At 40.3% G+C, this 20,966-nt stretch overlaps 1 protein-coding gene across 13 annotated transcripts in view; it reads right to left on the bottom strand.

Annotated features, from left to right (window-relative positions):
* The window catches only part of Cntn4 (contactin 4), a 997,076-nt gene that overhangs the window by 19,418 nt on the left and 956,692 nt on the right, over nt 1-20,966 (bottom strand). For 5 of the 13 annotated variants that reach the window (XM_063285413.1, XM_063285412.1, XM_017592396.3 and 2 more), the window contains 8 exons: nt 15,296-15,416; nt 10,481-10,639; nt 7,916-8,065; nt 6,182-6,252; nt 4,867-5,101; nt 2,448-2,560; nt 1,060-1,246; nt 513-625 (listed from right to left, as the gene is read on the bottom strand). In XM_063285413.1, coding sequence (XP_063141483.1) covers nt 513-625; nt 1,060-1,246; nt 2,448-2,560; nt 4,867-5,101; nt 6,182-6,252; nt 7,916-8,065; nt 10,481-10,639; nt 15,296-15,416 — 1,149 coding nt within the window. Of the gene's footprint in view, nt 1-512; nt 626-1,059; nt 1,247-2,447; nt 2,561-4,866; nt 5,102-6,181; nt 6,253-6,580; nt 6,898-7,915; nt 8,066-10,480; nt 10,640-15,295; nt 15,417-20,966 lie in introns of those variants that run through there. The other 8 variants (XM_063285414.1, XM_039106945.2, XM_063285415.1 and 5 more) reach the window with 5 other exon arrangements.

Here is a 20,966-nt window from a genome sequence, read left to right as displayed (position 1 = left end):
TACTCTTGCAGGGGATTGTAGAATGGTATCTTAGTCTTTCTCTCTCTCTCTCTCTCTCTCTCTCTCTCTCTCTCTCTCTCTCTCGTCTCTCTGTCTCTGTCTCCTCCTCTTCTCCCTTTCCATCTCTCTGCGTCCTGGCCTCTATGTTCCACACCTCTCTGCCAGAACATATTGCTATGCAAGAGGTCCAAAAGTAACAGTTCACCAACCATGGACTGAAACTTCCTCAAGTGTGAACCAAGTTGAGTCTTTCTTTTCTTTTCCAAGCTGATTACCTCCGTTATTTGTGAGAGAAAGGAAAGACTGATTCATCCAGATGATAGTCTAAGTTAAGACAGGGCACACATAAAATTTAGATGAGTCTACTTTAGGGTAGAGATTCCTGAATGGGCAGCATTCAGCAGGGAAGCCCATCAGGGAAGAGTGAGAAAATGGAGCCTCTGTTGCTGCCTGGCAGACTCCCTTCCTGCTAATAGCAGGATTAGGTGTCCTTGCAAAAAGAAATTACCCACTTTGTATCCTTTTACTTCTGACTCATTATCCAGGGCCTTCACTTGATCCCAGTTCAGGATAATTTTGGAGTCCGATGAATTCCATATGATGTTTCCAGGGGGTTGGCTTGGTGCTATAAAAAAAAAATTAAGATAGACGAAGTCACAGATTATTAAATCTCAATGGATTCCGAGGAATATCCCCTTACTAGAATTCGAGAGTAGAGGCAATTTAATGGGCGATTGCACTAATATGTGTCTTCAAGGTCACTGAAATCTGACGGGATACAGCATTGCAAATAGAAAAAGATTCAGTTGGTCGCCTACCATTTATAGCTAAAAGAAGTAGTCCTTCCCAGTGAGGAGAAAAACATTTATCTTTCTGTCCTCTGGAGCAATGAATTTGGCATGCTATTCTGAAAGGTTCAGTTAAAATGCTAAGGTGCATTTGAATCCATATAATGATACCAATTAGTATGCAAATGATCCCTGGGAGGTGGGGATAGGTAATGAACTTGGAGTATGTTTGATGAATCCCCAAAATATTTCTGAGCAACTCTGTCCTTACGTGGCTTTCTGGTCGTGACATTGACTGCTGCACTGGAGGGTCCTGTCCCAGCTGAGTTATAAGCCTTGACAGATAGGTGGTACAGAGCATTCCCTTTCAAGTTGGTGATTTTCGTAGATGTCTGGTTTCCAACTGTTCGTATTTTTCTAGCATTTTCTTCCTTATCATCATGTCTCCAATATTTTACCTGAGAAAATATAAAGAACGACCTTGGAAATAACATCCACTGGGGATACTTCCAATGTCATCCGGTAGTAATATCATTATGCTAGTTCTAATGATGGAGGTAAATTTCTATATTAACTGGTGGACAGTGCTTTTAGAACAAGGAGATTCGCATGATCTACACAATCATCCACAGTAAGAAAATCTTCTTTTGTCTTATTTTCTCACTGAGATGGCCAGTGTGGAGAATCAGCAATGGCTATTTCTGTCATTTCCCCCACCTTTGTTTTGAGGCCAGGTGATTCTGAGCATATAATATTGGAAAAAATATTTTAAAAGATTTTATCTTTATTAACTTGAGTATTTCTTATTTACATTTCGATTATTATTCCCCTTCCCGGTTTCCAGGCCAACATCCCCCTAACCCCTACCCCTCCCCTTCTAGGTGGGCTTCCCCTCCCCATCCTCCCCCCATTACAGCCCTCCCCCCAACAATCACGTTCACTGGGGGTTCTGTCTTGGCCAGACCAAGGGCTTCCCCTTCCACTGGTGCTCTTACTAGGATATTCATTGCTACCTATGAGGTCAGAGTCCAGGGTCAGTCCATGTATAGTCTTTAGGTAGTGACTTAGTCCCTGGAAGCTCTGGTTGCTTGGCATTGTTGTTCATATGGGGTCTCAAGCCCCTTCAAGCTCTTTCAGTTCTTTCTCTGATTCCTTCAACGGGGGTCCTGATCTCAGTTCAGTGAATTGCTGCTGGCACTCGCCTATGTATTTTTAAAGATTTTTTAAAAAGCATTGTGTGCGTGTATGTGTGCTTGCATTATGAATGTAGGTAAGCACAAAGGCCAGAAGAGAGCATCAAATCCCCTGGAGCTAGAGTTACAGGCAGTTGTTGAGTTGCCCAGGATGGATGCTGGAAACTGAACTCAGATCTTCTGCAAGAGCAATGAACACTCCTGACTTCTAAGGCCATCTGCCTATCCCCTATTGCCTATTGTATTTAAGCTCTCTTTACCAACTATATTGCAAATCTTTAGGTAAAGAAAGAGAGAGAAATATAATAATAAACTTGAGCGTAATCATAGGTAAAGGGTGGTATGGTAGAAGTAGGCTTCTAGAACAGGTACCTGTATAAAGCAATGTGGGTCTTCTCCCATCAGTGAATGTGCCTTAGAAGTCTCACCAAGATATGTAGATCAAATGCACTGGTCTCTATCTTACCTCATAACCTTGAATCCGTCCCCTGTTCTTCCCAATAGGGGAGGCCCAGAAAACTTCGATATCTGTGGCAGAAAGACTCCTGGCAAAGATACTGGCTGGTGGCTTGGTGGGTTCTACAAATAAATTCAGAAAAATTTACTATTGGGTCAGCTTCATTATATCAGGTTTTTAAAAATGGGGTTAGAAGGCAAAAGAAGCCACAGTCATATGTCCTTCATACTTGGGAGATACACAACCCCTCCCCCAGATAAACAATTATAATCTGTAGTGAGCTAGTTAGGAAACGGATACTTCTGAAGTCTTCCAAAGGTCTACACGGCAGTAGATGGCACTAAAGTGACCCTAGGGCAAGTTTAGTGATAAATTCTCATAGCCAGCACTTTGTTTACGTAGCTCTTTCTTAGGTAAATTGAATTATAGTCTCAGTTGCTGGGCTATGAAAACAAGACAGAAAGAAACAAGCATAGTTAACTGAATTGACTACAGTTCAGGAAAGCTACTCGACGGCTTGGTTTGATAAGGTAATCTCTGAAACCCTAGACAAGTCATTTACAGTTTCTGGGACTCAGTATTCCCAAATGCAAATGGCAGACTGAACCAATAGTTTCTCACATTCCAGTTGCTTTGCCAGATTTTTTTTATGAGAGTTGTATACCATCGGTACATAAAATTTTCTTTTAATAATCTGCCTTGCCGAAAAACCTAGTTTAGCTCTGACTTAAATAATAACATTCACAAAATTTTACCTTGGGTAGCTATGTACTTTTTAAAAAACAATTCAAGTCAGTATATAACTATTTGATATCTTTAAAACGTCATCTGTTCCAGGGACCCATTACTGGTAGACAAAAGCACCATCTTCATTGTCTTAAGCCCCAACACAGGCTATAATAAAGTTCCTTTTGATGTGAACACATTTATCTTATATAATTTAGTCTCAATTTGTGTACTCCTCTACATGGCACTCTCCAGGAAATATTGGACATAGAGAGCTCTATTTACACATGACAATAAGATTGTGCTTATGTGTTAATTCAGAATTATTAAAATGTTACTTGATACATAGCAGAAAACATCAGCCATCCCCAATAACACTTGCCTTCATGAGAACATATAACAAAGCTTCAAATCTTTAAATATGTTGGCATGAACATTATCATAGCAAAAAATGCAGAGGCTATAAATATTATGGCTACAAATGATACTCAAGAAATGAGACATAAACAAAAACCTATTCCATGTAGCAGGCCTAGGGAACCACAGAAAACCATTGCTATTCAAGGAGAGGCCAGAAGAATGAGGAGGGATTTCTAATGTGATATGAGTAAGTTGGAGAACAGATAACGCAGAGAAGCACATGCAAGGGGAGAGATTTGGTTTGGATCATTCCCAGTCTTTTGCATGTAGTGTGTAGTGTGCAGGGGTGGGTTGTGAGAGCCAGCAGAGGGGTAGGGGAGAGGCCATGCTAGGCTGTCCTCTATGGCAATCATTTTTCCACAAGGAAGAAGAACATGTAGTTTCTTTGATGACTCCAAACTAATGTCTCAATTTTTAGATGCTGTCCGGTGATTTAATTCTGAATATCATCATTACAACGAAAATGGTGAGCTCGGAGCATACTGAGGACTGTGAGAGGCATTGTGAATGCCGGGCCCTCCTGAAAGAAGTAAATAATGTGTGAAGACTCATGAGTGTTATGGGAGTGTGAAGGGAAATCAGGTTGCTTCGTGATTTCCTCTCCTGAGAAGTGAGAGTCTGAGCAAAATGGCTTAAAAATACAAGGGATGGGTGATACATTCTATTTTGCTATCTGCCTAAAAGGATAAAGTATGATTCTTTAAAAATAACGATGACACACAGGTACTGGGTATGTATGTATCAATAGACAGTAGGCACATAGAAAAATACAGCTGAAGATAACACAGGGAGGGCACTTGCAAGCTTGGTTGGTCGGTCCTGAGGAATGGAGTCAATTGATGGAGAGCCATGTGTTTTTATATATGATAGAGTTGCAACTGAGTGTTTTTGTTTTGGAGATAGTTTCAAACATGTACCCCAGGCTACTCTCAAACTAGCTAATGTGCCTCAACCTCCCATATTCTGGAATTACTGGTGTGTAGACACATAGCCAGGGTCTCTCTCTCTCTCTCTCTCTCTCTCTCTCTGTGTGTGTGTGTGTGTGTGTGTGTGTGTGTGTGTGTGTTTGTGTGTGTGAGAGAGTGTGAGAGAGAGACAGACAGAGAGACACAGAGAGAGACAGAGAGACAGGATATGGTAGTGAGCCAATATTTTATAGTGTACTTGTCTGTAATGAAGATATCCCTTTGATTTGTATGTACATTATACCCCAAGTTAATCGTACATCCTGAAAGGAACACCATTTAGAACTGAAGAAATATCAAGGTAGCATGAACAATACCTTCTTCAGCAGAATACACCAGGGTGGTGGGACTGAAAGGGCCTTCCCCTTTGTTATTGAAGACACCCACTTTAACCTCAAAGGGAGAGAATGGACGCACGCTTTCATTCCTGAACACGTATCTGGAGGCATCAGCTGAAGCCAGCACTGTCAGCATCCAGATCATTTTGCCATGTGGCCGGAAGGCTACCACGTAACCAAAGCCTCTGCCATTCTGTAATTCCTCAGGGACTGTCTGGGGAGGAAGGGAGGTTGTACTCAGAAAGCACAGTAATTTGATTCAAATATTAAAGGGGACTCCCCAATTCCTGCTTCAGTTGATTCAACTGTTAAAGACTGTTCCTCACCAATTTAAATTGGGTTTTATTTGCAACCACCTTTTAAACTTAGAGCTGTCCTTTAACCTGCCTTAGATACTCATGTGGTACCAGAGTACCAAGAGAATCGAAAATGAAATGTAGATCAGCTGTGGAAAGTTGGGCTCTGGTAAGGTGGAGGACTCAACTCTGAAATAGCTACAAATAATGGCAATTAACCACACAGTTGATTAAAAGCCAAAACAAACCAAATTAAAACAAAACAAAACAAAACAAAAAACCCTTTTCATCATGCACCATCTAGTAATCATTTTCCTTGGGAGTCAAATAGATGAATGAATTCACAAAAGAGGGCCATCTCTATTCAGGTGAGATCCTGCCCCTGAGGGAGACCCTGGGCTTAGCTGGGAGGGAGGGAGGGAGAGATTTCTTTCCCTGCTAGGGCTCTGGGTGAATGAAAGGCTTTTTATTTCAGAGGACATTGTCTAAAATCTTTGGAACACATTTCAAACCTTTTCTGAAGCTTCCACCTCCTCTCTCAAAATCAATTTTTAATAAATTGGTCACTAACCTTCCTCCAGGTTGTTTAAAGAAATACCTCACAGCCCAGAAGCAAAGCCAACTGCCAGGAAATTGTTCTGGGATACTCAATCTATAGCTGGCAGATATTTTAAATCAATTGGCCATGCAGCAATTCAGAAAAAAAAAAGAAAGAAAAGAAAAGAAAAAGACTGGGTTTCTTTGATCCAGACTTATTGTTCTTCTTCTTATTATTTTTTTAAACTTGTGGTTTCTCCTCTTTTATGATTGTTTTTCCTGTGAGCAGTCAAATTAAAACTTGCTTCAACAATGGGTGGCCAAACACCTTCACTTCCTGATGGCCATTAATGGATTTCTTGGAAACAGAGGGGAACAGTTCCTGGCTTCTTGTCATATGGGAGAAAATGACAAAATAGCACAGACAACATCAGGTCCCTTTGGTTCTGTGACGGATTTACCTCCCAGGTTATAACCAGTTCAGACTTGCTGCCTCCACCACCACTGACGTTAGCCGGGGTGACTTCGGGGACTGCAGGAGACAAAACAGAAACCAAGTTATTTTAGGTGCTAATGGCAAATGGAGGCCAGGAAGGTTACCTAGATGCGATGCCTTGCTGTTAGTGAGTATTTGGGCACATGTCCCTTTGTTTTTGGATATCGGGAATTACATCCACAAAGGAGCACTGTACTGGCTTACAGAAGAAAAATCCCCCAAGGAAATTGCTCTTAATGACCTGTTTCTGTTTCAATGGGGTATACACATTACCAGGTACGACTGAGCCATTGTTTAGCTCCGCCCCTAACGACCTAGGAGTTCCCAGAGGAAGAAAGGACTGAAGAATCTGTTCTCTTGCTGGGTTAGACATTTATTAGCCACGTGGTGGTAACACAAGGAAAAGACAGGACAAACTGTGCCCACGTGGAGCTTACAATCTAGTGGGAGGGTGAGAGCACATGCAGAATATCACAGAGAAACTTGGACAACACTCAATGAGGTCGCAGACAGAATGGAGAAGAGCAGTGGTGTTGTTCTGTAGTAGCAGGTTGCTCAGAGGAGCGCTGGGCTAATGACTTCTCAGAAGAAGGTGAGCTTTGAGCTGGGTGTTGAAGGAAGTGGTGGACTTAGGTTGAGCCCTGGCTCACTGTGCTTAACCTCTCTGATCCCCAGTTTTCTCTGTAAAAGAGGGGAAATCAGACTCACTTCCTTCTCCAGATTACAGGGCAGATTTGAGCTATAGATTTAGAGATATAGGAAGAGAGCCTAGATTTAGTTATGCCATCATCTAAGTGAAGGACTCCAGACAGATTCTTTAAATATCTCACTGAGGACTGAGGCTGTCCACTCAGTATATGCCCTTGATTAAAGGCAGCATTACACGATTTCTTTTTCTTCAATTCCAAGAATAAATTGAAATAGCTGGTCTCATTAGGATCTTGCTATGCCTTTACAAACCATTGTTATTTCCATGGCTGGGAGCACTCCAGTGGCCATACAATAGGATATCCCAGGTTATAAGAGGGTTATCTGCCTTAGCTGGATGTGCAACGCTTTCATTCTGTGTTTTTCATACAAGCTGTGGCTTACTCTCATTCTTTACTTGTTGCAATGGTTTGAGTCCTAAGAAAATCCTAGCAACGATTTCTGTGGAAATGTTCCCTGATCATCTGTGATTTCTTTGTGTTTTTTGTTTTGTTTTGTTTTCTGACACATGAGCCAAAGAAGAGAGAGTTGACTTTGGAGGTACTGTACTGTTCTCTGTTCTACCAGTGGGCTCAAATAAAGAGGAATAAGAACTCGATTAAAGCTCATTACCCACAAGGTTGAGATTCTCCTGACCTGGTGTATGATCATTATGATACTTTAAGGGAGAAGGTGTGTAAATATAGAGCTCACTGAAGGTTAGGATCAGGAAGAAGTCATGGTTTCTCCTTAAGTGGTTTTCAACCTTCTTAATGCCGTGACTGTTAGTACAGTTCCTCATGTTGTGGTGACCCCCAACCAAAAATTGTTTTTGTTCCTACTTCATAACTGTAATTTTGCTACTGTTGTGAATCATAGTATAAATATCTGTGTCTTCCAATGGTCTTTGATGACCTCTGTGAAAGTGTCATTGCACCTCCAGGTTGAGAACCACTACCTTAAAGAATGGGAGCTGCCAGAAGAGAAAATGTGTATCTTGGGTGGTACTCACGAGCCTCTTCAGTCCTCCGTTTCTCTGAGGGCCTGCTGGGTTCCCCAATGCCAATCACATTAGCTGCAACAGTGCGGAATTCATATTCAACCCAGGGGTTCAAACCCACCACAGTTGCTGTGAATGTCTTCCCATCAACGAGTTCTGGAACTGGAAGATATCAAAAGGTGGGTGAGAAGGTTTAAGAGGATCCACTGAGGGCAACGAAATATAGAGGCGATTATAGGAGCATCTCCTACTACTACCATCACCACCACCACTTCCAGGGAGGGCATTGTCATTATCCTACTGGGATAGTGATGAAGACATATGAACATGCTTCTACACCAAATTCACAAATTCTTGTCTGTGCTATCTTTTCTTCCCTTTACTGCTTCTGTGTTAGACTCCTGTCACTTTGACGAATACTTCAGAGTAAAAGCTCAAGAGGAATAAGGGTTTATTTGGCACAGGGTATTCAAGGTGTTGGTCAAAGGTTGGCAGGCTTCAATCCTTGAAACCTGAAGCTAGGCAAAATACTATGGTGATGGGAACATGGTATCTCAGAGCTGGAAAAATGGTGTTTGGGAAACAGAAACAGAAAGGGGTCCAAGACATGATATTCTTCAAAGGAATACTCTAATGACATACCACCTCCAGCTAGACCTACTTCCTAAGCTTTTATCCTCTCCCAAAATAGTGCCAGTGGCTTAGCATATAACTTTCATCACATGACCCTGTTGGGGACATTTCATGTTCAAGTCATAACATGGTTGTTCCTATCGGTGGATCAGTAGTAACAATATTTTTATCTTTCTTTATTCGTTCATATTAATACTATATTTCTTTTGGTAAAATTTTATTGTCATTGCTCATAGGTCTTAAGCATTTTCCCAATCCCATCACCTGCTAATCTTTTTCTTCCTTCCTTCCTTCCTTTCTTTCTTTCTTTCTTTCTTTCTTTCTTTCTTTCTCTCTCTCTCTCTCTCTCTCTCTTTCTTTCTTTCTTTTTACTGAGATGACATTTGAGGTAAAAATTAGACAAACAGAAGTTTCTACAAGCAAGATACACACTCGTTTAGTGTCCCAAGGGACTGCTGTGTGGTCTTGATGTCTTGAGGAGAAGTAAATATTAGGTTCAATTTCATGAAACTTATATAAGAATGTCAATCCAATTGTTAAAATAGCGTGTTAAATTTTTAAGGACCTCAAGTATATTTTCATCAACTGCCTCCCTCCAATTCCTTAAGTTTATCACATCTTAGAAGTGGTTTCTTGTCTGTAAACATTGCCTTTCTAAGGATTCAAAGAGGTGCTTTAGGAAGAAAGATAAGGAAACTGGATCATTATCTTCACTGACAGAACTCTGTAGAACTTCCTTTCCTTTGATTGTTCAAGAGGAACAATGGCAAACTTTTAGAGAGAATATAAAAAATTTACCTTACTGATAGAATAGCTGTAAGGATTATATATAGACTCCACATTATATAATAAATGCAGAAGAACATGGGAACCTTGAATTATCTAATAAAACACTTTTGACCCTTGAAGACTTTGTGACTGATAGTATCAGCAACTGGTGTCTTACTTGAGTGAACTGGTGTAATAAAGAGTATATGAGAATTACTTCACTTCAATAACAATGTGCCACTACTTATAGTTAGAGCAGTGCTATAGCTTGAACTTGGAATCTCTCTTAAAGTACCACATGCTGAAAGTGTTGCCCTAGACTACTAGTGGTAGTTTGGGACATGACAAAACCTTGGAGGTGATGTCACTGGGATACTCCTCTGAAGAGTATACTTTTCTGGTTCCTTCCTGACTCTCATGTTTCCTAGATATCACCAAGTTTCCAGCTCTGAACTCCCGTGTTCTCACCATCATGGTATTCTGACTGGCTTCAGACCCCAAGCATTGAAGCCAGCCAATCTTTGACCAAAATCTCTAAAACTAGGAACCAAAATACATTTTTTATCTCTCTCAAACTGTTTCTCCCAAGTATTTGTCAAAATGGCACAGGAGCCTTACCCACGAGCAGAAAAGGAGAAAGAAAGCAAAGAGTGGAGCTTGTGAAACTGATTGAAACATTTTCATGCCCCGTCATCTCCAAATGTACAGTACAAGTACAGGTGGAGGAAGTAAGACAAAAGGCTTAACACAGTCCTGAGATATAATATTCTAGACAGCTGTCCATGAGCATTGTAAAGACCCTGATTGTAGGCTTGCATTTTCCAGTACTTTCTAACGTGGATAACTGTGGAACAGAGGTGATTTTAGGTAATACAAGGTCAATTCGTTTTATTTTTATAAATAGTTTGAAGCTTGCTAAGGAAATAAAAGCACTCAGCACAGCACACCAATCATTCAATAGGTGCTGATGCTCAGGTCCAATGGCAGTAGGGTAAGTTAGTGTGGAGGAAAGCATTAGGGGCATCATAGTAGAGCTGGCTTGTGTCTGGGAGACACAGATGCAATATATCATTTGCAACTGTGTTGACCTCGATGGCTTATCTTCTTCCATATTCCATTTACACTTCATTCTAGAAGGCCCTGATAGACAACACCACCCAGCATGCAATGTGGTACCTGTACTGACTGCTTGCCAGCCCACGGAGAATGGAGTCCTAGCTTGGATGACATACATGGTGATGGGGCTGTGGTTGTCAGGTCCAGGTCTCCAGGACAGCTGAGCAGTGGTGTCTGTGATTTCGTCTATGGTCACAGCCTCAGGAGGACCTGGAGGACCTGGGAGAGGGCAAGGCATTCAGAATGGGACAGCAGACCCAAATGTCCAAGTATACAACCTACTCACTTAAATGGGGTACTGAATCATTCAATCATTTGTTTAACTACTTACGTTTCTGTTCCATAATTCCTTTTTTAACATCTACTGGGTAACAAGAGCCTAGTTTAACTTTGAACCTAGAGCAGTGAACTGACATATGCCACCTCTTTGCAGAGGCTCACAGAATACCAGGTGAAACACAAGTAGGCAAAGGAAGAATTACAATGGAATGTCCTGCTGCTGGGAGAGAAGGTTGGGGCACCACCTGCTGTCTCCACTGTACTCAGCAGCTGCGTGTACTTTCAAGTCAGGGGACTGCTGTGAAAATGGCCAGTTCTCAAGAGTCATAGGACCATCCCTCCTCTTTGAAGTAATTCCAAACCTGGGTTGGGATGTTAGTTTCTCTAAGACATACCCATATTTTTCTACTTGTCCTCCTGATGGTTATTGCTTCTCTACTTCTGTGTACTTAAACCATTGAAAAGGAAAGAAATCCTATTTGAATAGCGGTGTGGAGATCATGCACAGAGAGACAGAAAAACAATTAGGAAGTGAGACAGCAAGAGGGTCAGAGAAAAGGCACAGGAATTTCCTAGTTGCCAGTATTAGAAGCTGTGGCCAGACAGTTAAATGAGTTTTTAAAAATGTAGCTCAGATATCAGTTTATTACCTTGGAAGAGAAGGTGATGATGAGTTTATTGGCTGACAAACCCTTTCTTGTTGGGCAGACATAAGGAGAGATTCCTAAGAAGTATTTTATAATCCCCAAATTAGCAATCAAATATAGTCTCAAAAGATTACTGGGCTATGCCACAGGAACAGGGTAAAAAGGCCACGTCTCATGGAGTAGGAAAAGGATAATGGAAATTCCCAGGTATGATTTTGTTTGGAAATCTCCTTCACCTTTGTGCAACACCCTGCATTCTTTCTGCTCCTTTAAAATCACTTTTATAGACTCGCAGGTGAGGCTAAATATATCTTCTTTCCCCTACTCCTGAATGAAATGCCTGCAAGTGTGTATATTGGAACTGATTAATTTTCCATGGTGACATTTCAGCAAGCCAGTCTAATGTCATCTAGACAGAGCTGAGGTGACCTTTGGTCTTTACTCCTAATAATCAGGTAAAGTCCAGAAGACAATCTATGCTCCTTTGTATCTGACTAGCTTTCTCCTCCTGGTATTTCTACCCTTTCTCTTTATGAATGTTGTTTGAGAGCCTTTAGAATCTCCAGAAATAGAAAAGTGTTCCCCTTTAACTGCTCAAAGAATTAAACAATAGGAGCTATCTGAGTCCCTTTGTGGCCACCGTGTAGGAAGCAAATGAAGGGGTGGTACAGACCTGGCAGTGGAGGGAAAATGATGCTTTCGGGGTCCCTGTCATCCTTTATCTTCCTGACACCCATTCCCACCAGTGTGTAGCTGTGCTTTTAGGGCTGGTTTACTTTGTTGTAGGGAAATTGGATCTCTCTTTCAACAACAACAACAACAACTACAACGGCAACAACAAAATGTCCACTGAACAAAACATGAGCTGTTTTTGTCACGGCACAAGGACAACTATTTTGAAGTTGGTGTTTGCCTCTTACTCGGGGAAGGGAAGCCTTACTGGTGGCCATGAGACAGTTGCAGATTAAGTAAAGCAGGCATCAAGGAATTGAAGGTTCCAGAGTCAACATACAAACCCACACTCATTCCAAATATAAAAATCTCTTAAGGGCAGTAGAATACATTTCTGTCTCCTCACTGCAGTGTGGATGAAAGATGCAAAGACAGAGAAGGAGGAGATAAGATGAAAGATTGTGGCTTTAAGTGTCTTATTAATTTATTGGCCTTATTAACTGATTAGGCTAGACTTTCTTTTAGACTGCGTTTGCAAATTCCTTTTGGTATGCAATGCTATTTTCTGTGAAATGAAGTATACAATATCATTTAAGAACTTCAAGTACTACTGATTTAAATATTTATTAGTCTAATTTATTGGTTTTTAAACTGCTGATCTGAACATTATCCTAATTAAGTAGAGGATAAATTACCAGCAACAGAATTCCTTTGTCCCTAAGGGGAGAGTAGATCAGCTCTGGTGTGTTTTTAAAATGGAAATAAACACATTTCTATACATTATTCTGTGGGCACATCTACCTAAGTTGAAAATATAATTTTCGATTTCTTTTAAGTCTGGCCTTTAACTTTAAGGCTCATATTCTTTTAAGGCAATTACCAGGTAGCTAAAGCAGTCATGATGGGAATGCAGTATTTCTTTAACCTCTCTTGACAATTAAGTTGCTAATTCCTGTACATTTCCCCCTCACATCTGCTCAGGGCACACGGCAATACTTTCTATTGATTCTCAAAATAGCTTATTCCCTGTGCACTCAGATTCACCCTGCCTTGAATCCTGAGCCAGGGTTTGTATTTTAGGCTCAGGTGGCTGGCCCGAAATCCCCATCACCAACAGTTAGGAATTCTGATTAATGAGTTTGGGGGCCTGAGATTATCTTGATGCTTTGGGTTGGCTTTTGTTTGTTTGCTTCTTTGTTTAGCAGAATTGGGTGTGGAGCTCAAGGCTTTAATGCTTGCTGGGCAAATGCTGTACCATGTAGTTATATCTTTAGCCTGATTGCAAGTTTAAGGCTTAAACAAGCAAGCAAACAAAAAACTGTTGGGTACACAGTTTCATAAAGCTTTTAATTTTCATTGATTTTTTTTCTTTTGATGGGTTAGAAAGAATTTAATGGTTAAGAACACTGGCTGCTGTTCTGCAGGACCAATGTTCAAATCTCAGTGTCATTATGGTAGCTCACAACCATCTATTACTCCTGGAAATCACTTTGATCCCCCACCCTCTTCTGGTCTCTCAGAGTACTGCATGCACACAACAACTCTCATTTTCTTTCTTTCTTTCTTTCTTTCTTTCTTTCTTTCTTTCTTTCTTTCTTCCTTTCTTTCCTTCTTTCTTTCTTCGTCCTCCTCCTCGTCCTCCTCCTCCTCCTCGTCCTCCTCTTCTTCTTTTCTTCTTCCTCTTCTTCTTCTTCTTCTTCTTCTTCTTCTTCTTCTTCTTCTTCTTCTTCTTCTTCTTCCTTCTTCTTCTTCTTCTTCTTCTTCTTCTTCTTCTTCTTCTTCTTCTTCTTCTTCTTCTTCTTCTTCTTCTTCTTCTTCTTCTTCTTCTTCTTCTTCTTCTTCTTTCTTCTTCTTTAGAAGACAGTATGCTTACCCTAAAGATCTACAGTCTCTGGCCAGCTGTTATATAAGTAAGGAGAGAAACTAAGGCAAAATTTCATAGTTTGGACTTGGCCTCTGGTCCTGTCTTTCTTGTTCCTGTGGTTTGTGGTGCTAATCATTCTTTCTTTATGGTCTCGGCTTTCAGTGTAACTGGTGTGGATTTTACCTTTTCTTCATTATTATTTCTGTATAGTGGGTGGACAACTCCCTTTTTTATTTTGCCATTGATCAGGTGTGTTGGCACACATCAGTAACTTCATCACTCAAGGGGCTGAGGGAAGAGGATTGTTAGTTTGAAGCAAGCTTCTCTTTTTAAAAAAATCTTAAAGACCTTATATTTCTTTCATAAATTGATTTGAAGCCTGGAATTTTCTCCAGCTAGTGGACTCATTTAGGGTAGCCCTATCTGCACAGTTTAAGTTGGTACTAAGAGTCTCCCCAAGGTTGATGTATGAGATACCCTCCTATTCACTACATTCTAAGCAAATGGGTGTTGGTTTCCTTATCAAGTCATAGTTTAAAATCAAGGTAGCCTTCTTGGAACATGGGCCAGGAATGGAATTGCATTAGGAGAATACTGGGTACTTTTGAGAAACTCCAAGAAAACAAGAAAAGACCCTTGTGACCTCAGATTCTTCAAACCACAGAGTTGTTCTTGAGTGTGCTTTCTTGCTCTTCCCAGATGTAGGGTATAGGAATGAGTTTACTTCAGCTTTCTTATTATTGCCTACTGGTGTTATTCAGTTAAATGTTTATATGCCTCTATGGAACAACATGGCTTTGCTATGTGTGATATGTCCTTGTGATTGAATACATGAGCCCATGAGAACTTTACTTAGGTAACCTTTTTTAACCCTCAGAGTGTAAGTTGTCTGATGCACTGAATAGCGCTGGCTATTGTGTGAGACTCCTTGTCTGCCTCATTTCTCAGCTCCAGTCTCCCAGATCCTACTATCTCCAGAGCAGTAAACACAATCCTCATAATTTTAGGGGAAAATGAGTTAACTTAAGCCCCTGTTACACTACTAGCTTAAAACACTAACATGGTTTAGTCTGGATGAAGTATAAAAGGGCTAGTTGAATTATTTCTTTAATTAATTGTTTCTGTTATTATAAAACACCTGTCAATTCAGTAGTCCTAACTGGGGCATTCAATTTAGTATGAGAACTGGACTTTCTCAGTGCATTTTCTCGTTATCCATTTTTCATGAAAAAAAATGCATGTTCAGGAAACATCTATAGACTGTTAACCACTGTGCATTTTGGCTATCTTACACTGTTCTAACATAATTCAAAGCCACTGAGGTTTTTATGTTGCTGTAGTAGAGTATATCCCATAGAAATATTGAAAGGGCAAAAAAGCTAGCAATAAGAAATAAGAATAAAAGTTGAATACCTCTTACAATCAGGTCCGCAGCAGCAGAGAGTTTGTCCACACTTGTTTGGACCATGCAGACATATTTCCCAGCATGCTTCAGTTGGATGTTTCGGATCATCAAATCACCAGCTGAATCCTGCTGATAAAGTAGAGGAAAGTGGCTACAATTACTTTTTAATGAGCCCTAAATATCATTATCACATGAAGGACACTATGACTAATGGATTTATTTTACACTGGCTGATGAGAACATTAGTGATGCATGCCGTGGCTATTAGAACTATGTGAGCCAGCCTGAGAGATAAGAACACCAATGTTGTCCGAGAGCTTATCTTCCACAGGAGCTCAGGTGTCTGGATCAGTCTGCTACCCCTGCTGGCATCACTCAAAGTTACACAATGTGGCTTTTGATGAAGCCTTGTGGGTTCCCTTCAGCCTGCGCTCAGCCTATTGCCTGCACTAGCATTCTGAGGCATTGAAATTTGATATTTGGAAAAAGGAGGCAAACCTCCATTTAGAGGTATCTGCATTTTTTTTCCAGCAGAACCCTGTCTTGCAGCCAGCATTTTGATTGCTCTCAGGTTTGAATTAAAGGATTATGAAGGCCAGACTCTCTAAGGAAATCTTGAATCATCTAGTGTGGAATAGTGCTAATTTGTTTTCCAAATGCCAAATGCATGTTTGATTAGCAGATGAATAGGACTAATTACATCCTAGTGTAGATGCCTATGAGCCCACATCCATTTTTACACTGCTCACCAGAAAACTACTTTTTATAAATACAAAGTGATGTCTCCACAAGACTGTTCTACCCTGGAGTTTGGGTTCACAGCCTTGATATTGAGAAGCTTGGAGAGTAAGGATGTGACCAGTTCATGGGTTAGACTAGAAATGTTCTCTTCATTCTGAATCCAAACTACAGAGCAAGAAATTCACAGACTTTGAAATTGATATTTCTCCAAAAGTGACTCGCTGTAGGGTTTTGTATACGCCAGGACTTTCTAAGTGCTTTAGTTGTGTTAACATACTCTGTTCCCACATGTTCTGTGGTGCAGGTAGTCTTGTTAGCTTATTTACAGATGAGGAAACTCTAACACAAAAAGGCCAGGCAACTTTCTGTAAGCCCTGGATGTAGCAAAACAGTTCTAATCACTGTTATTTTCTGTGTGTATGTATATATATATATATATATATATATATATATATATATAAAGTCTATACATGTTTCTGTGTATGCTGGTATATGTATGTGGTCTGCTTGTGTGTGTGTGTGTGTGTGTGTGTGTGTGTGTGTGTGTGTGTAGAAGAGTACAACCTCACTTGTCATTCTTTAAGCATGGTCCTTATTGTCATTTGACACTGAGTCTCCTACTGGCCTAAAACTTGTCAAGTAGATGAAGCTGGCTGGCAGACCAACCAAGGGAGTCTGCCTGTTTCTGTCTCCTCAGATTGGGATTCTAAGCATGTACCACCATGCCCGAGTGTTCTATGAGTTCAGGGATTGAATTTAGCACTTTACTAACTGTACTGAACCATGTCCCAGCCAAAACCCTTGTTATTGGTGGTAGTTATATACTCCCCTCCAAGGAAGAACTTATCCCTATTTGAAAACAGTAAGTCCCCAGTTTCTTCTTTTGTTCCAGTAAAACAGGTCACACTCATATTTACTAAGGGAAAGAAGAAGTCAGGAGTGCCAATTGTTGCAACTAGGATTAGAAGAAAGACAGGTGTATGTCCTGGAGGCAGAGACTCAGTTTGGAGACTTAGTTGTTTGGGGCCCAAGCCTGCTGTGTGATTTCATCTAAGTCTCTTAATCTGTCTGCCTCTCAGTTTATTGACCTTTTAAAGAAGGATGCCTTCCCTATTGTGCGATGTTGTGAGAATCAAATGAGTCTGGATATCTATGTGAAATCCATTCACAAATTATGAAACATAGAGTAAATTTAAACTGGTCTTACTGATGGCCCCTATCAATTTTCTTTGTGAGACAATCATGTCAAAGACCTTAAGTCTAATTCAAGAAGAGCTCAGATTTTTTTTTTAATCTGAAAGTCCTTTTATTTATAACCCTTGTGTTCTCAACCAGTTCCATTACATACTGATCCCATCTCAGTATAAAAAGAAATGGGAAAATGATTACTAACCTATTTCACAGGGATTTTGTGAGCATTCAGGAGCTAATATGTAGTAACGAGATGGTTGATAAATGATTAGGTACCTTGCTGGTAAAGAGAATCAGCATTCTGAACCTTTGTTCACGTGATGAGTCTTTAAGTAGTGATTTAACTAAAAACTAAACCCCATAAAGGAAATGTGTGCAGAGGGGTGATTTTTAAGGTAGTTGACATCTGTACTTTAGAATTGAAGCCATATTGATTTTAAGGTAGAAACCATATTGATTTGGTTGTTGTTGTTTATTTTATGTACACTGGTGATTTGACTGCATGTATATCCATGTAAGAGTGTCAGATATCCTGGGACAGGAGTTATAGACAGTTGTGAGCTACCCCATAGGTGCTAGAAATTGAACCTGGGTCCTCTGGAAGAGCAGTCAGTGCTCTTACCTGCTGAACCATCTCTCCAGGCTTCCAACATTTAACAATCCTTATTAAAAGGCATCATATTGGTGTCTATGGATGGAAGCCAAGATATGCCTGCAGACAGGAGCCTGGTATGGCTCTCCTTTGAGAGGCTCTGCCAGAACTTGACTAAGACAGATGCAGATACTCATAGACAACCACTAGACTGAGGCTGGGGACCTCAGTGGAAGAGTTAGGGGAAGGACTGAAGGAGCTGAAAGGGAATTGCAATCCCACAGGAAGAAAAACAGCATCAATTAACTGGATACCTCAGAGCTCCCAAGGAATAAACCACCAACCAAAGAGTGTACATGGGCTGGTCCATGGCTCCCACTACATATGGAGCAGAGGACTGCCTCATCTGGCTTCAGTGGGAGGGGAGGCCTTTGGTCCTGTAGAGGCTGGATGCCCCAGAAAAGGAGGATGATAGGGGGTGAGGTGGGAGTGGTTAGGTAGGCGAGGCAAATGGGATAGCCTCTCGTGGAGCGGAGACCAGGAAGGGAAATAACATTTGAAATGTAAACAAATAAAATAAGTGATAAAAAATTGCCATATTGATTTTAAGGTAGGAGCTATATTGATTTTAAGTTGGAAGCTGTATTGGAATTAAGGAAATATTTTTGCCCTGTCTCAGTGATTCATTCTCTTAAAGGATGAGTGTCAAGGAAACTTACTGTAGCCTACTTCAGCATGCAGCAACCTACTAACACAATTTTTGTGGTTCTAATAATGTGTCTTAGCTATTCTTAAACTTTGGTGAGATTTGTAGTTTTAAGGTCAAACTGAAAAAAATAATTAAAGATTGAAGTAAGACTCTCTCAGAATGAGGCTGTTCTTTCCTTTAGAGAGATCAAACTGTTCTTGAGGTCTACATTTTTGTTCCTACCAAAACCAAAGGAGGAACAGTGTATTTATACCCTATTCCAATGGCGGTCCCTGTTCTGTTTCCGAAACAGAACTGGAGGACGTCTGAGAATACCAACAACAGCACAACAATTTTCCTCAAAACCCAATAGGCTGAATCTATCCACCATTGTTTCATTATGCTGACTCGGGAAACACAAATATAAATGGGTCCGAGTTTAGAATGGGACGTGGTCTCCTTCTCAATGGTGAAATCCTAAAATTATCACCATGGGTGACACTGGTGGCTAACCTACTTCCCTCTGTTTGTAGTAGTAGTAGATTGCTAAGCCTGGTGACAATGCTAGTTACAGAGATGTATTTCCTATATGGAAAGAAAATGAAAGCAATCATTATTGTTGTTTTTGTTGGTGTTTTTGAGATAAGGTCTTCCTATTGAAAGCAGGGTCTATACCCCACTACATAGTCCATGGTTGTCTTAAACTCGGATCCTTCTGCGTCTGCTTCCTGAATACTGGTTCCACAGGTGTGTCCTACTACAAATGGTTGAATGAGAATCCTTTTGTGCATGAAAAGTGTTCCTTGGTCCTTTGCTTCATTAACATTTTCCTCTGCATCTCAGCTGAAATGGTGCATAATGGCTACTAGGTCTGATTGGCCAGGGACTTTTTTCATTCATCAATCATCAATCCATGCTAACTGGCTCATAAAATTTTCAAAAATCTTATTTTTTTATATTGATTTTGCCCATGAAGTTGGTATTAATGTGAAAAACAATGATTTGGTTTAGCTGATAAGAGGTTTTGTTAACATATACTGCCCTGTTATTACAATTAATATTACTCTTCTTTTAGAGAATGCAGCCATTAGAGTTTTAAGTATATTTCCTTCAATGGTAAGTATGGGGCTAAGTGTATTTTTAGACTTTAAGGTATTTGATGTCATCAATGCTTTAATGAAGTAGGGTCTCTTTTGCTGTGGTGGTTTGAATAGGATTAGCCCATGGGAAGTGGCACTATTAGGAAATGTGGCCTTATTGGAATAAGTGTGACCTTGTTGGAGGAAGTGTGTCATGGTATAGATGGGTTTTGAGGTTTTGTAGTGCTCAAGTTCTGCCTTATTTAGACGAAAACCTCCTCTGAGCTGCCTGCAGAAGAAAATCTACTTCTCAATGCCTCCAGATCAAGATATAGAACTCTCAGCTCCTTCTCTAGCCCCATGTATATTTGGATGTAGACTGCCAGGCTTTCTTCAATGCCTTTTACAACAGTTGCCTTGGTCATGGTGTCTCTTCACAGCTATACAAGCCAAACTAAGACACTCACTAAGGTAGGCCCCATGAAAGAGATCCAGAATGCTTAATAATAGTGATCTCATCCAGCCTTACTGAACCAATATTCCAAGAGAGAATCCCTAACAGAGATAGTCACTGGTATAATGAATTAACTTCTCTCCTGTGTATCTAAAGCGATATTATTTAGATGTCATCCTTGGGAGGATTGAAAGTATAGTCATTCAAATCTCTTTTAGTGTTATGCACGTCAAACTCTAACAAACTAAGCATGCATGTAATGGGAAGAATTATTACAGTAGTTAGGTTAAAAATATATTCCCAATATATCTCATAGATGGAGTTGTTAATTTCAGGGCATCTACCTAAAGGGGCACACAGGGGATGAGATGGGAAAATCAGTAAGGCATACTTCTATGGCAGCCAAGGGAGGAAAGAGCTTTTCAGATCATAGGCTCAGTTTTATACCCTGGTACTTTCTGATTAGTCCTTCCAAGAATGTGGTCATCAGAGCGAATATTCATTACCAATGGGAATGTAGAGCTGTGATAATGCAGGAAAATAATTGTGGAAAATGTTTGTGATAGACACAAATTGTTTCTAGATTTAACCTTATCTTGGCACATATTCAGTGATAATATATATTGTCCTGAAAAGTAAGGTATTTCAAAAATTGCAGCATTTGGATTCAGACTCCGTGGAGATGATAAATCACCCCAGTGTCTTTGCAGAATCAAGAGAGCGAGTACCAACTTTATGATGATGAGTCTCCCATAGGAGCACAGAAGAATACAATAGTAGCCTAAGGCATACAAGCAAGCTATCTTTTTTTTTTTTTTTAGCAGACAAAAATACTTGCAACTTTATTGGAAACAAATCTATAAATTCAAATGTAACTTTCCAACTTCTGGGTTAACTTGTACTAACAGATAACAGAAAGGTCCTTCATGGCTTG

This window comes from Rattus norvegicus, chromosome 4 (genome assembly GCF_036323735.1).
Source record: "Rattus norvegicus strain BN/NHsdMcwi chromosome 4, GRCr8, whole genome shotgun sequence".
NCBI classification, from domain to species: Eukaryota; Metazoa; Chordata; class Mammalia; order Rodentia; family Muridae; genus Rattus; species Rattus norvegicus.
The sequence above is the reverse complement of the archived record's forward strand: the minus strand, read 5'-3'. Positions and strand labels throughout refer to the sequence as shown.